The sequence below is a fragment of the Lolium perenne genome, chromosome 2, assembly GCF_019359855.2.
Source record: "Lolium perenne isolate Kyuss_39 chromosome 2, Kyuss_2.0, whole genome shotgun sequence".
Taxonomy (NCBI): Eukaryota; Viridiplantae; Streptophyta; class Magnoliopsida; order Poales; family Poaceae; genus Lolium; species Lolium perenne.
In genome coordinates, this window is record NC_067245.2 from 18,984,006 (window position 1) to 19,008,147 (window position 24,142).

General features: G+C 45.2%; 1 protein-coding gene and 2 long non-coding RNA genes across 3 annotated transcripts; 1 reads left to right on the forward strand and 2 right to left on the reverse strand.

Annotated features, from left to right (window-relative positions):
- Positions 1-2,243: 2,243 nt before the first annotated feature.
- On the forward strand, positions 2,244-3,692 carry LOC127331378 (sex determination protein tasselseed-2-like). The gene has a single exon (XM_051357513.2). It carries the CDS (start codon positions 2,371-2,373, stop codon positions 3,367-3,369), a length of 999 nt encoding a protein of 332 aa, XP_051213473.1. The 5' UTR covers positions 2,244-2,370; the 3' UTR covers positions 3,370-3,692.
- A 13,273-nt stretch (positions 3,693-16,965) lies between these two features.
- Positions 16,966-18,484, reverse strand: LOC127329788 (uncharacterized). Its single transcript, XR_011750839.1, has 5 exons — positions 18,362-18,484; positions 18,127-18,289; positions 17,950-17,990; positions 17,757-17,804; positions 16,966-17,167 (listed from the first exon to the last, which is right to left on the reverse strand). It is a non-coding gene; the product is annotated as an uncharacterized lncRNA (long non-coding RNA).
- A 181-nt stretch (positions 18,485-18,665) lies between these two features.
- Positions 18,666-19,298, reverse strand: LOC139835129 (uncharacterized). Its single transcript, XR_011750840.1, has 4 exons — positions 19,263-19,298; positions 19,053-19,187; positions 18,836-18,924; positions 18,666-18,750 (listed from the first exon to the last, which is right to left on the reverse strand). It is a non-coding gene; the product is annotated as an uncharacterized lncRNA (long non-coding RNA).
- Between the last annotated feature and the right edge of the window lie 4,844 nt (positions 19,299-24,142).

The window sequence follows — 24,142 nt, forward strand, 5'->3', positions numbered from 1 at the left end:
CAAGATCATGGTAAAGTAACTTTTTTTTCGTTTGACAGATGAGAGTTTTTTGAAAAAAGTTCAGGAAATGTACAGCCGGGTTGCAGCTAGCTAACAATGTGATGAATCGGCAGCGAGCGACCAATCAATCAGTGCGTTCATGTGCGAGCCCGAGTAATGAACTGTATAAGGGCGTGATTAGCCTAAACAACAGTGGACGGCAAATGAAAAATTAAGAGGTCGTGCTGCACGCGCACGGATTTTCTAATTGCAGTCAACCCTGAAGCTAGCTCTGCTGTTTCAGTCAGCATTTCAGCAGGGGAATATACTGCTGTTCATCACTGACAACCTTCTAGTTCTGACAAGATCTAATCTGTCCTGTACACAGTATCTCTGTGTTAATTGATCCGGACCGTACACTTGTACGCTTGTATGGACGAGTCGATCCATGTATGAGATCCATGTTGGTTTGCACCGAAATGTGTTTAACTCTATGTATGCAAGTCAGCATTTTTCCAATAAAGATGCAAGTCGGCATGCGAGGATCGAAGGCATTTAGAGCGTTTTTTAACTGTCAATGTATGAAATTTCAATATATATTGAATTATGCTATGACAGAGCTTTGCTCCGAACAAATACACCAAAACTAAGGGCATGGTTGCTAGGCTGCGGCCATTTTGGGCATGCCCCATCCAAAACAAGCTTTGGGCCATGTTCTCAACTTCATTTGGTATCACAAGAAGGATTTTTGGGGCCATAGAGAGATTTCAGTACCGACTGTTTCGTTGCATGGCTTGCAGCCAATGGGCAACCCGAAATCATGATGTGTTGTTTGCTTCTCACCACAAAAGGCAGTATGATAATCTCTTCTAGCAAGTTCTGAGGTTACAACACATGTGATATGAACAACACACAACTATAGTACTAAGATAATGAGTAGTACCTTAATTACATAGTGCAACGAACACGAAGCAACTTGTGGCGATCACCCGGAGTCTCGCTCTTCCACATCCTCATGGTGGCCACTCCATGGTCATGACACTTCGTCATCACCTCGATTGATCAAGTAGTCAACCCATAGATCATGGGGAACGACAAAACCTAACCATCCAACCCTGATCGAGGATGGCTTGGCCATCACCATCCTAGTTTTGACATCCCAAATGATATCTAGTGTAGGTCCTGAGGGTGATCATCAATGGGACCTTCCTAAAGAATGGCCTCAAGGTTTTAGGGATTGGCAACATCCCCGTAGTACGCTGGTAGATCAAGAGGCACAACGATGAGGATGTGTGGCAACCAATCCAAGGTTGGGAGATGCTTTCAGACCATGGTGTAGCTTTCTTTTAAGAATATAATGGTGATCCGTTGAGATCGTGTCGATTCCATGGCTTAATGAGAAAGAACTATTAACCTCCACAATGTCAAATCAATCTTGCTAATACATCATTGTATATATTTTCAGCTTTATTTTATACATATATACTATCATAATTGTTGATAATTTTTATATAGATTTGGTCAAACTTTATATTATTTGACTTCAGTAAATGCATAGTTACTTTTCCAAAAAAAAATGCGAGCATTTTTTAGCCACCAAAACTCGGCATTCCGGGTAATTGACACCTCCTAAAGTGGATGCATAGTGTGCGCAACGGTGGATCACCTGGATGGCCTCGCGTAAATGTATTAAAGTATCAAATATTACACGGACTCTGTCCTGAATTAGATGTTATAGATTTATCTAGATTCGTATAAATCTATGCTCTAAAATACCAATATATCCAGATTATTTTGAGGAACGGCGATATTTATATGAGTTAAAGCACTATATATATGAAAGATTGGATTTGCACCATCAGTGCATTGTACACAGAGAAACGGGTGGAGTGCATATTAATTAATTAAAAAATATTGGTCAAATATCAACAGTGAATAACATAAATTTGACCAGGATCACATAGTGTGTGAACGTTGAGGCACCGTTTGACCCTGCCTGGCATGCGTGCCAGATGGCACCGCCGAGGCATCGGCTGTGACGTCTCTGTGACATCACATGGCTTCTCCCTCGAGAGATGAGAGTCAAACGAGAACCATACCAGAACACGGTTGCATCCAGCCATGTCCGTCCGTCGGTTGGCGACGAAGCGGCGGACGTCTGTGTGTCCACACGCCGTCCGCGCCGAGGAAGACGACGACGCCGCGCCAATGTAATCCGTCCGTCCGTTACTAGATCAGCTTGTACGTACGTACACTACTCACTGTCACTGGGGACGAGCCCGCGCGCGTGTCAGGGCTCCCGGCCTCCTATATAACTACGTGCTGCCCGGCCCGGCCACTCCACCGATCGAACACCAGCCAACACCACTCCTCCGACCTAGAACTCCAGCCATGACCGCCATCGAGTTCATGCTCGACAGGACCCACCAGGCCGGCGGCATCGTCCCCCTCGGCGCCACCGCGGCCGCCGCCACCAACAACGGCAATGCCGCCGCCGTGCCCTGGCGGAGGCTGGAGGGGAAGGTGGCCATCGTGACCGGCGGCGCGCGCGGGATCGGGGAGGCGATCGTGCGCGCGTTCGTCCGGCACGGCGCGCGCGTGGTGGTCGCGGACATCGACGACGCGGCCGGGGAGGCGCTGGCGGCCGCGCTGGGCCTGGGCGGCGCCTGCTGCAGCTACGTGCACTGCGACGTGTCGGAGGAGGCCGACGTGGAGCGCGCCGTCGGGTGCTGCGTCGAGCGGTACGGGCGGCTCGACGTGCTCTGCAACAACGCCGGCGTGCTAGGCCGGCAGGACCCGCCGGCCGCCAACGGCTGCACCAAAAGCGGTGGCATAGCATCGCTGGACGCCGCCGAGTTCGACCGCGTGCTGCGCGTCAACACGCTGGGCGCGGCGCTCGGCATGAAGCACGCGGCGCGGGCCATGCTGCAGCGGCGCGGCGGCGGCGGCGGGGGGAGCATCGTGTCCGTGACCAGCGTCGCCGGCGTGATGGGCGGGATGGGCCCGCACGCGTACACGGCGTCCAAGCACGCGCTGGTGGGGCTGACCAAGAACGCCGCCTGCGAGCTCGGGGAGCACGGCATCCGCGTGAACTGCGTGTCCCCCTTCGGGGTGGCCACGCCGATGCTGGTCAACGCGTGGCGCCACCGCAGCCATGACGACGACGAGGAGGCAGACGGGATCGCACCTGCGCCGCCGAGCGAGCAGGAGGTGGAGAAGACGGAGGAGATGGTGCGTGGCCTGGCGACGCTCAAGGGCGCGACGCTGCGAGCCGGGGACATCGCGGAGGCGGCGCTGTTCCTGGCCAGCGACGAGTCCAGGTACATCTCCGGGCACAACCTCGTCGTCGACGGCGGCGTAACCACCTCCCGGAACGTCATCGGGCTGTGACAGAAGTCAAACCGAAGCCCCATTGGAGGTGGATGCTGTTGCAGGGACCGAGTACGTGCGGGTGTCACAGCGATCGACCGACCCACCTGTGTACTCCATTACTTTAGTATCAGTAGCTTGGTACTAGTAGCCTGGTAATTAGCAGCTGGTTATTCGATCTGCCTCATGTGAGGATCGATGGATTAGGGGAATGATCTGTGATTCGCATGGTTCTGTTCTTATTTAATCGTTCGTGGCAGATCGAGAAATTGTTAACTAATTCGTCTTTCCTGTTTGGGAACTGACAGTACAGACAGCTAAGTGAGAGGTGCAGAGGAACTGTACATTCAGATTCAGTGTTCGAGGATGCCACTGAACTGACAGAGTTCTGTCGTTGTCCCGAATGATTCAACATGACTTTACGATCGTCGTTTCTTTCTGTTTAGCCCAATTGCGGCGGGCATTAGCTGGCCTAAACAACTTCAATGAACGATTCAACAAGTAACCCAACTTAGAGAATATCATAGCCTACGTCATTAGTTGACAAAATTGCATAAACCAGTAACTCTTCGCCAAAAGTTGCACAAACGAGCGAATGTAAATTATTTTTGCTCAAATCATTTTAACGGCTCTAATGAACCAACGGTGACCACAAATGCCCGACCGTCATCTCCATGCGGTCTAGGAGGCAAGGGTAACGGGGAAAATGGTTCCGGTTGTTGTTTGATGCACCCGATTTTTGCACCATGCACAAGATATACATCCCAGGTCAACCCATAAGGTGGGCCCAAATTATCGGATGCACTGTTCAACGAGGTTCATTACTACTCTTTGCAACAAATTGCCTCTATTGTCACTTTGCGAAAAATAAATTAGAGTCACTGGTTTGTGCAACTTCATGACTCAAGAGTTATTGGCTTGTGGAATTTTCGCTCATTAGTTCATTACATATTACCAAAAAAAAAAAAAAAAAAAAAACGTCGGCGCTTCGCTCGCCCCCCGCGGCGGCAGGCGAATCCCTAGCCCTCCCCTCTGCAGCTCCCTCACTGCTCTCTCCCGTGCCGCCGTCGCGTCGAGCACGCCGGCGTTGTCCGCGCGCAGTCCTCCATGGCGGCGTGAGGCTGCATAGCTCCCGTCGCACGGAGGGCGCGGGCGGCTCCTTGATGGCGGCGGTGCGATTCGGCCGGCGGCGGTCGACTGGCGGCGTGATTTCCGCAGGTTGGCTGGGAGGCGGCGGCGCGGCGGCGCTGCCGTTACAGGGCGGCGCTGGCGGTGGTTGGCCGGCGGCGGTGTGGCGGCGCCCTCTACCCAGATCCGGGCCCATCCGGGCCCGATCTGGTTGGGGCGGGCCTCCGGCCCCTAGCTCGACGCCGGTTCCCCTAGTAGCGAGAAGGGGTGGTGGCACCGGTTGGCGACGGTGGCGCACAACCGGCCGATTGCGCGTGGCGGCGAGAACTTTGTCGGGCCAGTTTGGGCCTGGCTTGGTATTGCCGCTACGTCCGGTCGACCATCACGCTTTGGGCGGTGGAGGTTGTTCCCTCCCGCGTGGTTGTCTTCTTGCTATCCCCGACCTTGCGCCCGCCTTGTCTGCTTCTAGGCCTCGTGTTGGCGACTTTTGAGCGACGGCGAGGATGACTTCAAGACCGTGGTGGCGTACGTTGGTTGACGGCAGGTGGGGTGGAGCAGTTCGGATTGTTCGGGGTGGTGGCGGTATGGGTCGGGAGAAATCCTTGTCGGCATGTCCGACAGCGACGCGGCGACGCCTGTGGGTGCCGCCTTTCCTTCCTGAAGGGTGTCGCGTGTATCTTTGCCCCATCACCCCCGCGTACCAGGGGAAACCCTAGGACTTGTCCGGGCAGCAGCGGCGTAGTCGTCGTTTTCCTTGTTGAAGGTGTTGCTTTGTATGCGGCGATTCGGATTGCGAGGAGCGTGGTGGTACTTTTCCGGAGGGCGCAGCGGTTGCGAGTTGTCTTCGTGTTCGTCGTTCAGCCGTAGTCGGCATTTATTTCTCTTATCTTTCTTTGTGTTTTTTGTTTGGGCTTGGTTGTGCTGCGGTCCGAGCAAACTTGTTGTATCTTGGTTGCTATATTAATATAGCGGGGCGAAAGCCTATTTCGAGGAGGTTCATTACATATTACCCATGATGAAACTGAGTAAAAAAAAAGAGTAGGGAGAGTGTTGCAGCATAGTCCAAATGAGTCATAACTGTTAGAGATATATTTCGTGTGCATCAATCCGTCTCCTACCTTATTTCTAGGAGAGCCATCTTAGCCTCCAAGTCTTGTACCAATTTATATATTCGCCCATGAGGCTCAATAACACATCCATCATATTTCGCATATCCCTCTCTATCATTCTACAATAACGCCGAGAATGATGTGCGTGACCAATTGGACACATCACCGGAAAAATCTCTTCCCCCTCCCCTCTGTCACATCGCTATAGTGGTTGAGAGTTGACCCCGGTGAACCGGACTGGCCCGAGGCCATCCTCGGCGGCGATGTCGATGAGGTTGTGCTGAGTCGGATCGCCAAATATTGTAGAGTAGCTAGTAGTCTATATAAAGGTAGGTGTAGTCGTAGTATGGTGCAACTAGTGCTGGTCTCCAGTTTCCTGCGACGACGAGGAGGCAGACGGGATCGCACCTGCGCCACCGAGCGAGGAGGAGGTGGAGAAGACGGAGGAGATGGTGCGTGGCCTGGCGACCCTCAAGGGCGCGACGCTGCGAGCAGGTGACATCGCGGAGGCGGCGCTGTTCCTGGCCAGCGACGAGTCGAGGTACATCTCCGGGCACAACCTCGTCGTCGACGGCGGCGTAACCACCTCCCGGAACGTCATCGGGCTGTGACAGAAGTCAAACCCAGGCCCCATTGGAGGTGGATGCTGTTGCAGGGATCGAGTACGTGCGAGTGTCACAGTCAAGCACAGCTCGATAGCTCGATCGACCGACCCACCTGTGTACTCCATTACTTTAGTATCAGTAGCTTGGTAGTAGCCTGGTAATTAGCAGCTGGTTATTCGATCTGCCTCATGTGAGGATCGATGGATTGGGGAATGATCTGTGATTCGCATGGTTCTGTTCTTCTTTAATCGTTCGTGGCGGATCGAGAAATTGTTAACTAATTCGTCTTTCCTGTTTGGGAACTGACAGTGCAGACAGCTAAGGGAGAGGTACAGAGGAACTGTACATTCAGATTCAGTGTTCGAGGATGCCACTGAACTGACAGAGTTCTGTCGTTGTCCCGAATGATTCAACATGACTTTACGATCGTCGTTTCTTTCTGTTTAGCCCAACTGCGGCGGGCATTAGCTGGCCTAAACAACTTCAATGAACGAATAGAGTAGTAACCCAACTTGGAGAATATCATAGGCTACGTCCTACACAAAACATCAGCTTATCACTATTAGTTGACAAAATCGCATAAACCAGTAACTCTTTGGCAAACCTTGAACAAACTAGTGACTGTAATTTATTTTTTGCTCAAACGAGTGACTTTAAGGGTAATTTATTGCAAAGAGTTTTAATGAATATACTCCCTCCGCCGCAAATTAGGATGCATATAGTTTTCAGTTAAAGTCAAACTTTTTGAAGTTTGAGCAACTATATACAAAAAAATATCAGCCATCAGAGGGTTTTTTTTAATCGAGTGGTAACCCAACTTAGAGAATTTCATAGGCTACGGTCCTAGACAAAACATCAGCCATAGTTTTTTTTTGAAATGGAGGAAAAAATGCATTTGGCTTTCTTTATTATTTTATTCAATAGAAAACAGACAGCGGGCATACATGAAAAATCCGAAGCCTCTATACAACCCTACAAATTCGACAATGGGTGAAAATCATTTCAACTTGGCCATGTGCGCTCAAAACAACGATATACATCCACTAGCTAGCAATCAGGAACAATGCATACCACGAGACGCCCTCTAGACGAAACGATAGCGCTCATCTGGTTTAGTAGACTCTTAGCGAGCACATCATGTCCACACTAAAAAAACCGTTTCCGCAAACCACCGACAATCTTCATGGTTAATATCCACATAGGCTTCGTCGTTCCTACCGACGACACCACCATGACACCAGACATCGCCCCCGCTCTGTGCGAGTCCATCATATTATATATGGCACTAAGAATCCACTGCCTCACGCCACCGAGAATCACCGTCGTTGACGAAGCAGATGCAAACCGCTCCATCTTAGAGCCCCTTCAACCAAAATCAGCTCCAAAAACAATCCCCTCAAGGGGGAGAAACAATGCCGCACGCCACCATCATCCGATCTGGTAGACCCAGATCTTGGGTTACCCCCAGAGCTTCCCGGACTAGGAGACGAAAATCAACCATAACAATTAAGCTCCTAGATGATGCATCCAAGGAGGGTATGACGCTGAGAGCGCCACTATTGACTGATCCGAGGATCTATGCATGGTTTCCCCTGGAGACTTGATGACCCACAAGTATAGGGGATCGCGATAGTCTTCGAGGGAAGTAAAACCCAAATTTATTGATTCGACACAAGGGGAGGTAAAGAATACTTATAAGCCTTAACAACTGAGTTGTCAATTCAGCTGCACCTGGAAAAGTACTAGCAACAGAGGTGATGTGAAAGTAGCAGTAATATGAGAGCAAAGAGTAACAAGAACACAAAGCAGTAATAGCAATATGAGAGCAATGACACCAGAAGATAGTTGATACTACTTCCAATGACATGTAGAACGAATATATAATGATGAGAGATGGACCGGGGTTCCCAGCTATCTACACTAGTGGTAACTCTCCAATAACAAGTGTTGGGTGAACAAATTACAGTTGGGCAATTGATAGGATTGAATTAGCATTAAGACAGAACATCAAGATTATTAATCATGTAGGCATGTTTCCCATATATAGTCATACGTGCTCGCAATGAGAAACTTGTACAACATCTTTTGTCCTACCAGCCGGTGGCAGCCGGGCCTCTAGGGAATCTACTGGAAATTAAGGCACTCCTTTTAATAGAGCACCGGAGCAAAGCATTAACACTCCGTGAAAACATGTGATCCTCACATCACTACCATCCCCTCCGGTTGTCCCGATTTCTGTCACTTCGGGGCCATTGGTTCCGGACAGAGACATGTGCATGCAACTTGTAGATACAATCTAAGCAATAAGTATAGAGCTTAAATCTAAGATCATGCCACTCGGGCCCTAGTGACAAGCATTAAGCATAACAAGATTGCAGCAACAATAACTTCACAAACTTTGTAGATAGACAATCATAACGTAACAATCCATCGGATCCCAACAAACACAACACCGATTACATCAGATGAATCTCAATCATGTAAGGCAGCTCATAAGATCATTGTATTGAAGTACATGGGAGAGATGATACCGACTAGCTACTGCTAGAACCCGTAGTCCATGGGGGAACTACTCACGAAGCATGATGGAGGCGGTGGCGTTGATGGAGATGGCTTCCGGGGGCACTTCCCCGTCCCGGCAGGGTGCCGGAACAGAGATTCTGTCCCCCGAATTGGAGTTTCGCGATGGCGGCGGCGCCCCTGGAGTCTTTCTGGAGTTTCGTCAATTGGTACTGTGTTTTTAGGTCGAAAGGGGTTATATAGGCGAAGAGGCGGCGCAGGAGGGGCGACAGGGTGGCCTCACCCTAGGCCGGCGCGGCCAGGGTCTGGCCCGCGCGGCCCTATGGTGTGGGGCCCCCTGGCTCTCCTCCGACTCTTCTTCGGTGTTCTGGAGCCTTCCGGGAAAAATAGGAGGTTTGGCGTTGATTTCGTCCAATTCCGAGAATATTGCCCGAACAGCCTTTATGGAACCAAAAACACCAGAAAACAGGAACTGGCACTGTGGCATCTTGTTAATAGGTTAGTTCCGGAAAATGCATAAAAACATTATAAAGTGCAAGCAAAACATGTAAGTATTGTCATAAAACAAGCATGGAACATCAGAAATTATAGGTACGTTGGAGACGTATCAGCATCCCCAAGCTTAGTTCCTGCTCGCCCTCGAGTAGGTAAACGATAAAAAGAATAATTTCTGTAGTGACATGCTACTTACATAACCTTGATCATACTATTACAAAGCATATGAAATGAATGAAGTGACTCAAGGCAATGATCTATAGTTGCTAACAAATAGATAACATATAGCAAAACTTTTCATGAATAGTACTTTCAATACAAGCATCAAAAGATTGCACAAGAGTTAACTCATAAAGCAATAGATTCAAAGTAAAGGCATCGAAGCAACACAAAGGAAGATATAAGTTTCAGCGGTTGCTTTCAACTTTCAACATGCATATCTCATGGATAATTGTCAACACAAAGTAATATGATGAATGCAAATATGCAAGTATGTAAGAATCAATGCACAGTTAACACAAGTGTTTGCTTCTAAGATGGAAGGAAGTAGGTATACTGACTCAACATAAAGTAAAAGAATGGCCTTTCGCAGAAGGAAGCATTGATTGCTATATTTGTGCTAGAGCTTTGGTTTTGAAAACATATAGAGAGCATAAAAGTAAAGTTTTGAGAGGTGTTTGTTGTTGTCAACGAATGGTAGTGGGCACTCTAACCCCCTTGCCAGACAAACCTTCAAAGAGCGGCTCCCATTTTATTTTATTTTTGGGTGGCACTCCTTCCAACCTTTCTTTCACAAACCATGGCTAACCGAATCCTCGGGTGCCTGCCAACAATCTCATACCATGAAGGAGTGCCTTTTTATTTTAGTTTTATTATGACTAGATGACCCGTTGCGCTATCGCGCAAATGGCAGAATTCAATCAGAATGTGAACCATAAGTTTTGACTTATTTTAATATCAGAGGCTCGGAGCGGAGCTCTACTCTTCTTGCCACTGTCTTCACCATAGTGGTAAAGGGAGGGCATTCGGGTTGGGTGGCCATCCAGGCGAGCTATAACATCATCCGATGGCGTGAGTTGGATCCGATGGTGTGAGTTGGAGAAAATGTTCTCGATGGTCCATCCACCGTCCTTTGGCTACTCCATTTGCTCCCATGCCACGGCTCCTTCTGCCCCTCGTATGATCTGCTGCACTATCGTGCAAATGACAGAATTTAATCAAAATTTGAACCATAAGTTTTGGCTTATTTTGATACCGGAGGCTCAGAGTGGAGCTTAGCTCTTCTTGCCGCCACCATCATCGTAGCGGTGAAGGGAGGGCATTCGGGTTGGGTGGCCATCCGGGCGAGCTATAGCAGTATCAGATGGCGTGAGTTGGAGAAAATGTCCTCGACGGTCCCTCCACCTTCCTTTGGCTACTCACTTTGCTCCCATGCGACGGCTCCTTCTGCCCCTTGTACGCCCTCCTTTTCCTCTTCCGACCCCTTAGACGCACTTGGCATCCGTGATGCTAGTAGCCGTCCTCAGACGAATTTATGTTAATTGTACAACAGTTTAAGACCTCTATCAATCAATGGTAGAGTTATATCTGCATGGTATCTTAATCTATGAAAGTGTAAGAATACAACAATGATATTGAAGATGAAAGGTAAGTAAGATATAGCAAATCGGTTAGTGGGTAAATCAAGTGAGTTCGTGGTCAGACAACACGTAAGCTCCATGTTTATGTATGTATGCACACGTAAAAAAAGTGGGGAAAAAATGAGATAATATTGTAACCATTCTGATAGATCCCTCATACGGAAACAGAAAGGAAAAAAGATGGCACAAAACAGAGCACATAGACACATAGCTGATCACTTACAGAGCAAGCATATGAGCTACTCCGGCTCTGTGAACACGACCACCAACAACAAGTGGTCTTCGGCAGTTTTTGAGACTGGTGCTTCCGTTCTCACAAAGATCTCGAGATTCAGTCGAAAATTCAGACATAACACAATTGCACCACCGATAATGCACGACATATCAAACAGATTAACAAATGTGTAATGCTCACGGTAGTTGCAGAATCTTACAACTTCCAGCAAAGTAATAATAATGTAGAAAAAGCACCACCAAAAAGAAGAAAAGAAGTGCAAAAAGAAAAACCTCCCAGAGCAAGATATGAAATGCAGAAATAGGCCTCTCACTAAGTTAAACAACAGATATAGCACTACAGGTTCAACTTGGCTACATGGTACTACAAAAATAATCTAGGGAACAACGAACAGATCAGATCAGATACATAGTACATAATGAAGTATAGGAGCTAGGTCTAGCCTAACTTGCAGCCCATTTCGATTTCCCTTGTCTGAGAAGGTTATAATGGAGCTTCCTCCGCTTGTTTGACTTGTGGTTCCCAAAACCTGTGGTCTTCGGTAGCTTTCGAGATGGTGGTGTTTCCCTCTCAAGCTCAGGTTCTTTTCTCCAGTTTGCTCAAGGATATGCTTTCTGAACTGGCAATATTAAAGTCTCTGAATATTGATGTCGTTGATACGTCATCAGTTCTGCAGTTTCGTTACAAATTGGCGTCATATTGAGAAACATCAAAACTACATGTCAAAGAAAGGTTGATGCATAAATCCATCTGTAAATACAAGTGCTCTAGTGAATATGCTGTCCATGGCACAACCCTTTATATGCCGTACTGGCAGGATTCAAGAGACCAAGCTGAATCTAATTATTATCAGTAGTTTGAAAAAAAAGAACTGACATGAGATCATAACTAAATGAAAATTTTCCCATTATGTACGAAACTCCTACAGTTTTTAATTCCATGAACCCATAACTTAATGAAACAAAAAAGTAAAATGCAATCATTCTTCACTACACCATGTGACATAGGCATCCCAAATGGGCCTGCCGAAGATGGTACCCGGGGTTTACTGGAGGCCCAATACCCGAAGAATAAGAAGATTCGGGAGTCCAAGATTTACTAAGGAAAGATAGAGTTGTAATAGGAAGTGTTGTTTGTAATCTGGCGGGATGAGTTAGAAACCGTCCCGGACTCTGTAAACTTGTATAGCACGAATCCCTCGGCTTCACCTCATATATAAGAGGGAGTCGAGGGACAAAGAATCAATGGAATCATTGTCTGCGAACCCTAGTTTTCATAATCGTCGAGTACTTTTCGGCTGAAACCTTCGAGATCTACTTACCCTCTACTTCTAACTAAACCCTAGCCTACAATCCATAGGCATTGACAAGTTAATCCCTTGTCAATTGGCGCCGTCTGTGGGAATTAGAGGCGTAAGGAGCTGATCTCGATGGCACGCTCAAGATCTTCGACATCGTCAACCGCAAGCAACACAATGGATCGAGGTAAACAGATCGCTACTGGTCTTGTCGATTTTGTTCCTCACCCACCCTCCCGTTTGGATGCATATGCGTATCTGGCGGAGCCCATGGAGATGACGTTCGGAAGGTTCCACTTTCGCGTCGAGAAGGAAGGATCGTATCGTGTCGAAATTCCGATTTCGTCGGGATCATCAGTGGCCGATTCCGATTTTTCAAGCTATGCATCGTCAAACGAGTCAGGAGAAGAAGAAACCTCGGCGACACGCTACGTCAGTATCAGGGCAAGAGAGAAACTCGCCAAGATCTTCAACGACATATCGTTTGAGTCATCTGCGGACTCGTATATAAGCGATGGCTCAAGCGATGTCGACAGTCATGACTTCATCGACAAATCTCTCACAGTGGGCAAGGTCTTCATCAATCTCAACGATGATGTCACCAAACCCAACATAGATCTGAGTACAAGGTATCATCAGATTTACGCCATTGAAGGTCAAGAGGAGACATCTGAGGCTTTCGACAGTTTGGGAAATCCATACGTCGATCCCTCCAATCTGCGACAAGGCTTGGGCAACAAATACGTCGGGCCAGAGCCGCGAGATAGAGTTCAACTTTCACAAGCATCGTTGGACAGAGCTGCGAGAGCTAGGAACGGCACAGAACCACTGGCTACCACAGCCACACCGGAAGAATTGCAAGCATATCAATATAGGCTCGCACGAGCTGCCAGAGAATTGGAAAAACAGACGGCTGAGTTGAACAGAGAAAGGAGGCGCCTTCGCATCCAAACAGAGAAGGGCAGATTTAAGTCGACAATCTAGAACTACGGGTGATAGCCATCGGGAGGCGCGGAACAGAGCAAGATCAAGGCTGCAACACATACCCGAGGCAGAAAGAGAACACTTGGTTCAAAACCTCGACATGTCCTTTATGTCGATAGATACAAGAGGAAACATCATCCCTAAGACACCAGAGGCTGGGTATATGGCGACACATGCTTTTATCCTTGCATCTAAACCACCTCCGGGTGACCCAAGGGAAACACTGTACAATATGGCGGTAGCAGGAGTTGGAGCTATGGGGACAAATTGCTTATATCAACGCCTCCCGAAGGAGTGGCAAGGCAAAACAGTCCGCGACCCGCAGCGACAACGGCGGCAAGACTCGAAGGGCCAAGTGGAGCAAGAGACACAGCAGCACAAGCAAGAGTCGACAGAGCGCGGCAAAGCAGAAGGGATCATCGGCAATCCCCAGAACTTAACGACGAAGATATGTGCGGCTTACCATGCTTCACGAGGAGAGTCCGAAAAACGCGAGTCCCCTCAGGATTCAAGTTACCCGATAATTTCAAGAAATTCGACGGCCTTCAAGATCCAGAGGATTGGCTAGTCGACTATCTGGAGACGGTGAAGCTGACAGGAGGAACTAGGGCAACAGCCATGCAAAGCATCCAGGTGCACCTAAGTGGTGCCGCACGATCATGGATAAAGAAACTCGCTCCAGGATCCATCGACAGCTGGGAAAGTTTCGAGGACGTGTTCGTCAAGAACTTCAGATCCACGTGCAAAAAACCCGCATCGTTAGAGGAGTTGAGAGCGTGTCGACAAAAGCCAGATGAGCCAATGAGAAAGTACATCCATGAAAACATATATGATATTTGAGCACTTCAAAAGACATGTCCAACTCAACGAAAAAGCTAGAGCCTACATGTTTCCTTAACATGCCGATTACCATAGTGGCCCATATTCACCGATGATAACTAAATGTCGATTACCATAGTGGCCCATATAAATAGAAAAAGTAAGTAAGTATCATAGCATACCAGTAAAGGACATGCTAGAGCATTGTCGATGCTTCCATCTCCCTGAATCATGAGTATGAGACTCCGAATCATCAGGGAAGCTGGAGAAATGCAGAATGCAAAAAATGGAACAAGCAAGAGGAGTAAGGAGACAAATCATGGCACAATGTGAGCAAAGAAAAGGCGATCTGCAAACTGGCCTTAACATAAGGGCCCTCTTTTGGAACAAAGAATCTCAAGAAATTTCAAAGCAACAACTCAATTAATGCGAAAATGAAAAAAAAATACATGTACAATGCACCAGATAGGGACTATGAAAGAAATCCAATTCAAGGCAGTGCTATGTTGACACCATATGAGCAAAAGCTACCCTGTCAACATAGCCAATAAATATATGGAAAACACTGCTAATCATCCGGCGGATCGCATGCATTGCGTCGTCCGGGCACGCGACCATCGGATCAAATCCATCGAGCAAACTCATTTTCGTCTGCCCAACTGCATTATCCTCTTCCTCGTCTTCTCCCCACGGGCGGCCCTCAATGCTGCCATCCTCCGTGGGCGTTGCTGCAGAGTGCCCACGCCGCCACCGACGCAGAGAATGAAGGTAAACACATCAAAACTCTAAGCCTTGCGTTAGGAGCTGCGCCCATATTAACATGTAGATTGCACAAATGTTGGCTCCACATATGAACTTTCGTGAAAAATATATCTAACACTATTTCGAATTAACAATTGTCGCTACCGAATGGCGGCTTAAGTATAAATGCAGCACTAAGAGAATATCAATGTAGGACCTGACATCATCGTCGTCACTATCAAACATGATATCCTTAGGCTCCAACATCATCATAAGCATATATACTCGTTTGATTGCAAATATGTGAGTGAATGCAATAGAGGATTGATTGTCAGCAAGAATGCTTTGTTAAATCTTACGCAACACTAATTAATCACACGAAAAAAGGGATGCAGAAGGTTTGAAGTGGCTAAATTCTGATCCCAAATGGTCAGGCAAAAAACATGGAGCTGCGGGAGGGGTGCACACAAAGAGAAGAACATGGAGGAATAAAACCCTGAGAGCGGAAACTGCTGCAAGCCTATAAGCATATAAAATATCAGGTATGTGATAGTTTTGGTATCAGAAAAGATGAATAACACACAAAATCATGTTAGAAGTTATTAAATATCAGATATATGGAAAACGCTTAATTGCAAAGATGCCGGACATTTTCTAAGTGATAATATGATCATCTGTCAGTGCTAACGAATTCAAGTCTTCTTTAACTAAGTTACCACTGCAATTTCTAAGTGACAAAGCAAAGAGCATGCGAGTAGGGAAATAACATCGGCAACAAAAAAAACTGCTCTCCTGCATTACAACTGGACGGTTCAACCAGTGGGGCAGTGGAGGTAAACATGGCCGGGTGTTCAAGTTATTTTTCAGCTTCTACTTTACTGCTAGAACTACACTTGACAGACTACAATGAATGGATACACCTTCAATCATGTGTGTTTGTGATGAACAAGCAGAACTGTATCAGAATTAAGAATGGAGTAAGGAGAATAGGAGATAGGTGACCTGAGTTGATTGCTTGATGCCCTCATGGTGGGGACGGTGGAGATTTCTATCGTCACAAGGTCCAGGGAGATGCTAGCAGATGGTACAGTTACATGGAGAACTAATAGTTACCATTAGCGTATCAGGGACATGAATAGTTCTGTAGTAGGATCCTCGTGACCTGGCACAAAAACAAATAACGCACAAAATAAACAAACAGCCAGGGGCTTCATTATTAGCCTAGAACTGGAAGACATTTAAACTTTGTTGCTGGTTTCAAAGAATGAGGCAAATATATGTAATTTGTGGGTGATGCAAAAATTGTCACATCAAGAAGAAAACATATGTGTTCATTATCAATACGTAAGAGAGGAAATGTGACGATGTACCTTGTTGCCTGGTGCTTGATGTGGAGGATCAGACCTGAATTATTTTCACAGTTTCCTACTTGCTCCCTTCCTATTCCACCAAACAGAGAGAGCCATTCCTAGGAGGAGAGGAAGAAGTCGATCCTAAACTGACAGAAAACAAACCGAAGGGCATTAAGACATGATTATAAAATTAGACAACCACCTCCACCCGTGAAAAAAGACAAGCATGATGGAATAGAGGAGAAGAGAGGTGAGTGGGATAATCATACCTACAGATGGTTGTTGTCGATGTCTGTGGAATCTCACGGATAACCAAACTCGTAGTGGCTCGTAGAGTTTCCGAACATGACCTAACACCAGTTGATAAGGTAGTAATGCAGGGGTACCTAAGGAAGACCTCACGGCCGATTCACAAACGCGTAACACTTCCAGGTACTGCCTGCATCATAGTAATATTATCATCAGCCAAAATTAACCGTGACGCAAAATTACACACATCAGCGATGTGTCTACCAACTACACCATTGAATCAACCATTTGGTTTTCGAACCATATAAATAAAGGGCACATTAAAATAAATAGCACATTAATTCATCCATATAGTCAAGCTTTACACATCACATATATAAATAACTCCAAATGAGATTTGTTTTACACAAATCAGCTTGCTAAATAGTAGCTTCAGTTGTTATTCTAGTTAGTAGTAGCAGCAAGTAGCTGGGTGTCCGAAATCTAGAGCTTCATACTCACCGGTTGGAATTTCTTGCATGTGAACTGCATGCATATGCAAAACCTCTAGATAGTAGTAGCAACTGGGTGTCTGAAATCTAAAGCTTCATACTCACTGGTTGGAATTTCTTGCGTGTGAACTGCACGCACATGCATGACTTGCTGCTGCAAAAATCAAAGACGTTGAAAAACAAGATGCATCAGATACCAAAGGCTAAATCAATCAATATAATGAACCTGAAACTCATAGAGTAAATAGTCATAAGGACAAAATGTTGCAAGGACAAGGCTAAAACAACTTCAATTTCAATATGTTCCTGAGATGCACATTTCTTTAAGCAAGGACACAATATTGCAGGGAATGTTCGCAAATTACTAAGTATTTACTCCACAAACTATTCTTTTGTATTGAAGGACTGAGGTCCATTCTGTGGTTACTGCGATGTGCTTAACATTATCTGTCCATGGTGAGGAAATAAAACTTTGTTACTCATCTAAGTATACCAGACTAAATATAACACTTCAAAATTTAATGAATGTCCTACTTCTACAACCTTTCATCTCATATATTTTGCACCGCGAAAACATATATATATCCTTAGCAGGTAGCCAAACAACCAATAATCTAAAACCAGCTCAGACCGACGAAGGCGACGGAATACGTAAACATAACCTGAGCAATATAATCACAGAATACAAAGCTTGACGAGTAAGATAAATCACACGTTAGCAGCATGAGTGCAGGCTCTTATACCTTGGTGGAGGTAGTGTCATTCTGGCGCAGCGGCGACAGGAAGGGTACCTACAGAGGACACGCATAAAATCATATATTTGCTTTTACTACAAATTTTGTACTACAACATAAAACATAAGTTATCATTTGTATATAGTCCAAATACACCTTGCATATAGAAGTAGCAAAGGGAGTGAACTATGAAGAGGCAAACCTGGCATATTATCTCACTGCATCATAAGCAGAATATTTGAACTACATCAGCAAAATAAAGAAGTCAGAATACACATAACAAATGTAAAAAGGGAAAAAATTAGTAATCATTGTATTGCCTAAGTATTATTGGTACAGATTTGAAAATTACTATGATATTAGATGTCAACATTCTCACCTCAAATAGAGTATGACCAGCTGCCAATCCAAGTTCATGACGGAGGTAATGGCGGTCACTCGATGCAGTGACGCTGCTATTCAATAAACCACAAGAAGGCCAAGAAGATAGTTGCTTGTCGTCCTCCATATCCAACAGAAGGGTTCGACATGACCAAAAAGACCTATATCAACATCATTCAGAGGAAGTGATCAACATCACCATAGGGGAACCAATCCTTTTTTTAGCAGCTCACCATGCATAGACCTTTCCATCGTCTGGGTATTGGATCATGGACGAGCTCCTCAAGGCGAGCGCCACCCTGCTCCGTGCGCCCTCATGCATCGTCGTCCTGCTGCGAGCTACTGTGGCCATCCGTCACCCTCTTCCGGGACTCCCGCCCGTCATGTCTGCCATTAGAGCAAGATAATTCCAACAACAGTGAAAAATATAGCTAGAAAAACATTAATTACTGCTACAAATATGGCATTGTAAGGTAAGGAAATAATAATCAGCACTGAAACTATAAAAGTAATGGTACATCATGAAGATGAGTTATACCGTGGTAGATATTAGCATAGTACACACTTGGGTGAGTGCTACATGGGCAATGTCCAACCAATATTCAGAGAAATCAACAAACGCCTGCAGAAAAAAAAGGTAGAGCTAGCTAGGATAATGCGAACAAAATGAACACACTCATACAAGGAAAACAGAGAGCGAAGTATACCTGAGCAAGGAAGAAGCGCAGCTGAGTTGAGACCTTTCCAGAGCAGCTCGAACCGTGATTTCTATAAAATTAGATGTGGATCTCATCTCCTGCAGCAAAAGATCGTTCAATTAGATGTGGATCTCATCTCCAGCAGCAAATATCTTTCAATTAGATATGGATCTCATCTCCAGCAGCAAAGATTGTTCAATGGCTAAAAGTGGAAAACAAACTCAACCAGATGGATTAAAAGAAGAAGGAGAGGGGATCCCGGACGGCCGTAAGGAACGCCACTGAGCCTCGAGTCCTCCCCGGGTTGGCTCCTTGCAACCCAAGGTCGTAGAGGACAAGAAGAAGGGACACCCAACCCTAGCTGCGAAATCCAAATTAAATTAGAGGCGGAAATCCAGGGAGGGTGGAAGAAGGGAGAAGAGGAGGTGTTGGTTACCGGCGTCGCTGTAGATGTAGGAGGAGGAGGACGTAGCCGGCGTGGAAAGATTCGCTCACCTTGGCTCACCATTGATTCACATCGACCGATCCGGCGCTCCGACGCACTAGAGAGGGCGACCACCCTGTGGGGAGAGAGAGAAGACCGCTGGGGCGGCGGCTGATGCGGCCACGGCCTGATGCCCGCGACCGGTGGCTACCATGGCCTCCTGGCGCTCTACGCAGCGGCCCGAGCGAGGCACGAGGCGGCGGCGCCCGCGCTGCCTCCCGACCATGCTTCTCCAACGCTCGGAAGAGGAGCGGCGAGGTCGATGCGCGGTCCACTGTGCTCCGACCTCCTGGGCGACCTGAGTTGGGCAAAATGGGAGGAGGAGAGAATGCGGCGGATTGGGGAAGACAGGAGGAAGCGGAGCCAATCGTGGTGTCTAGGTTTTCAGCTTAGGCAAGAGAAATGACAGACTCACAGCACGAGCCCTCTTGCCTCTGCCACGCGACCCCACTCAAAGAAGACCCCAAATGTCATAGACTTCTCAGCACAGCGCTAACGTGAACGAGGAAGAGGTAAAATGGACGGTGGTCAATCGCTGCGGGAGGCAAAATTTACTGTCCAGCACCGATCGGACGACCAACGAAGGTTTGCCCCTTTGGATGCCCTGGTTGGCCGGGTAGTCTAGGAACATTTATAGAAGTAATGACACTCCCCCCAACCTTTGCTTACACAAGCCATGGCTAACCGAATCCTTCGGGTGCCGTCCAACAATCACATACCATGGAGGAGTGTCTATTTAGTTTAATTAATTTGGGACTGGGAATCCCATTGCCAGCTCTTTTTGCAAAATTATTGGATAAGCGGATGAAGCCACTAGTCCATTGGTGAAAGTTGCCCAACAAGAATGAAAGATAAACACCACATACTTCCTCATGAGCTATAAAACATTAACACAAATTGAGAAGCATTTTGAATTGTTTAAAGGTAGCACTCAAGCAATTTACTTTGGAATGGCAGGAAATACCACATAGTAGGTAGGTATGGTGGACACAATTGGCATAGTGGTTGGCTCAAGGATTTTGGATGCATGAGAAGTATTCCCTCTCGATACAAGGCTTAGGCTAGCAAGGTTGTTTGAAGCAAACACAAGTATGAACCGGTACAGCAAAACTTACATAAGAACATATCGCAAGCATTATAATACTCTACACTGTCTTCCTTGTTGCTCAAACACTTTACCAGAAAATATCTAGACCTTAAGAGAGATCAATTATGCAAACCAATTTCAACAAGCTTTACGGTAGTTCTCCACTAATAGGTTTAAACCACATGAAAAAAAACTTAATCTATTTGAGAGCTCAAAACAATTGCCAAGTGTCAAATTATCCAAGACATTATGAGGCATTTTCTGTTTCCAACCAAATAATAATAAGTGCTATAGGTTCCAACTTTTATCATTGAACATTAAAAGTAAAACGAAGAACAAGTGTTCATATGAAAAAGCGGAGCGTGTCTCTCTCCCAAACAAGGATTGCTAGGATCCGAATTTATTCAAACACAAACAAAAATAAAAGCACACAGACGCTCCAAGTAAAGCACATATGATGTGACCGAATAAAAATATAGTTTCAGGGGAGGAACCTGATAAGTTGATGAAGAAGGGGATGCCTTGGGCATCCCCAAGCTTAGACGCTTGAATCTTCTTAAAATATGCAGGGATGAACCACGGGGGCATCCCCAAGCTTAGACTTTTCACTCTTCTTGATCATATATCATCCTGCTCTCTTGACCCTTGAAAACTTCCTTCACAACAAACTTCTCATAAACTTCATTAGAGGGGTTAGTACTCAAAAAATTTGAATCCACCTTGGTCCTGTAGTGGCACATTGCAAGAACTCAATAAAACATTAGCTACAGCTCTCTATGTCTAGAAAAGCTCGCTTAAAGTCCACAAGAGACAATGCAAAAAAACAGAGACAGAATCTGCCAAAACAGAACAGCCAGTAAAGACGAATTTTAATAAAATACTTCCGTTGCTCAAATCAGAAAACTCAAAACTAATGAAAGTTGCGTACATATCTGAGGAACACGCACGTAAATTGGCATATTTTTTTGATTTTCCTACAGAGAAAACAGCCCAGATTCGTGACAGATAGAAATCTGTTTCTGCGCAGAAATCCAAATCTAGTATCAACCTTCGATTAGAGGCTTCACTTGGCACAACAAAACACAAAACTAAGATAAGGAGAGGTTGCTACAGTAGTAAACAACTTCCAAGACACAAATATAAAATAAAGTACTGTAGCAAAATAACACATGGGTTATCTCCCAAGAAGTTGCTTTCTTTATAGCCATTAAGATGGGCTCAGCAGTTTTAATGATGCACTCGCAAGAAATAGTATTTGAAGCAAAAGAGAGCATCAAGAGGCAAATCCAAAACACATTTAAGTCTAACATGCTTCCTATGCAAAGAAATCTTGTACACAAATAAATTCATGAAGAACAAAGTGACAAGCATAAGAAGATAGAACAAGTGTAACTTCAACAATTTCAGCATATAGAGAGGTGTATTAGTACCATGAAAATTTCTACTACCATATTTTCCTCTCTCATAATAATTTTCAGTAGCTTCATGAACAAACTCAACAATATAACTATCACATGCAGCATGCTTCTCATGATTTCCAAACACATAATTTTTATCAAGTTCAAGAATAGTGGAATAAAAACTTTCAAACTTACTTTTATTAATATTATAACAAGATAGTTGATCAATCTCAAGAGATATGGGACTCATAGAATAAGTCAAGGACTCTCCAATCCCATTTTCATTAGTAGTACAATTAATAGTATCAAGTAACATAGGACCATCATCTAGAGCTTTATCATAAACATTTGCTAAGCAAAATTCTTTAGTACCATGCATTTCGACATCAGGCACAAACAAAGCATTATCATAAGATTTATCAAAGTAGCATGGATTATCATAAATAACAGTAGCATAATTATTCTCACAAGTTTTACTCATAGGGAATATTTCAAGAGAATCCACAGGAACATAACATTCAACCTCTTTCGGTAAGCATGGAGGACAATCAAATAGTGTAAGAGATAAAGAGTTACTCTCATTAGAAGGTTGGCATGGGTAGCTAATCCATTCTTCCCCCTTTTGTTCGTCGCTCTCCTCTTCTTTTTCATCCAATGAGCTTTCAGGTTCATCAATTTCCTCCTCTTTTTCATCCAATGAGCTTTCGTGTTCATCAATTTCTTCTTCCACCGGTTCCTCGCAAATTGTGAGTGCATTCTTGTGCATTAATGTGTCTCTCTTTATAATCAAGGATATAAGGATTCCTACTGTAGCATTCTATGCAAGAATTAAGGATAGTAGAGACATAATCTTTAAGGTCCTTACAAATAGCACAAGTTTCATAATTCTCAACCATGAAGGATTCTATCTCGGAGGCTCCCATAAATAAGACAAATTGTTCTACCTCTTCGAACCCATAATGAAAATAGCAATTCCGATTATAGCTCTTAATAAAAAATTCCTCACTAAAGCCACATTGAAATTTAAGATGTTTAGTATCCTGTTGAGAGCAACAGTTTATATCATGGCGTCTAAGCAAGATTCTAGCAATTGTATTCAATTTTTCTATCATAGCACTCATTACTTTACCAGTTCTTGATTCTCTATAACAATTATAACATTCCATAAGCTCCAAGTAGGTTGTTGGTTCTCCCATGACAGCAGTTTTTAATTTTTCGGTTTATCAAATTTTTATGGATTTTTGGGTATATGAGGAAAATAAAACAAAACTGAAATAAACTAGACAAAAGTAAACTAAGCAAAGTAATACTAGACAGAAATAAACTAAGCACAAGTAAACTAGGAAAAAGTAAACTAAGCAAAACAAAATAAAATAAAACAGAGAGAGAGGTAGAGTGTACTCCCCAGGTGAACTTATGAGTAGAGCTATGCCTCCCCGGCAACGGCGCCAGAAAACAGTCTTGATGATCCACAAGTATAGGGGATCGCGATAGTCTTCGAGGGAAGTAAAACCCAAATTTATTGATTCGACACAAGGGGAGGTAAAGAATACTTATAAGCCTTAACAACTGAGTTGTCAATTCAGCTGCACCTGGAAAAGCACTAGCAACAGAGGTGATGTGAAAGTAGCAGTAATATGAGAGCAGTAGTAACAAAGAATACAAACAGCAAAGAATAGCAATATGAGAGCAATGGCACCAGAAGATAGTTGATACTACTTCCAATGACATGTAGAACGAATATATAATGATGAGAGATGGACCGGGGTTCCCAGCTATCTACACTAGTGGTAACTCTCCAATAACAAGTGTTGGGTGAACAAATTACAGTTGGGCAATTGATAGGATTGAAATAGCATTAAGACAGAACATCAAGATTATTAATCATGTAGGCATGTTTCCCATATATAGTCATACGTGCTCGCAATGAGAAACTTGTACAACATCTTTTGTCCTACCAGCCGGTGGCAGCCGGGCCTCTAGGGAATCTACTGGAAATTAAGGCACTCCTTTTAATAGAGCACCGGAGCAAAGCATTAACACTCCGTGAAAACATGTGATCCTCACATCACTACCATCCCCTCCGGTTGTCCCGATTTCTATCACTTCGGGGCCATTGGTTCCGAACAGAGACATGTGCATGCAACTTGTAGATACAATCTAAGCAATAAGTATAGAGCTTAAATCTAAGATCATGCCACTCGGGCTCTAGTGACAAGCATTAAGCATAACAAGATTGCAGCAACAATAACTTCACAAACTTTGTAGATAGACAATCATAACGTAACAATCCATCGGATCCCAACAAACACAACACCGATTAGATCAGATGAATCTCAATCATG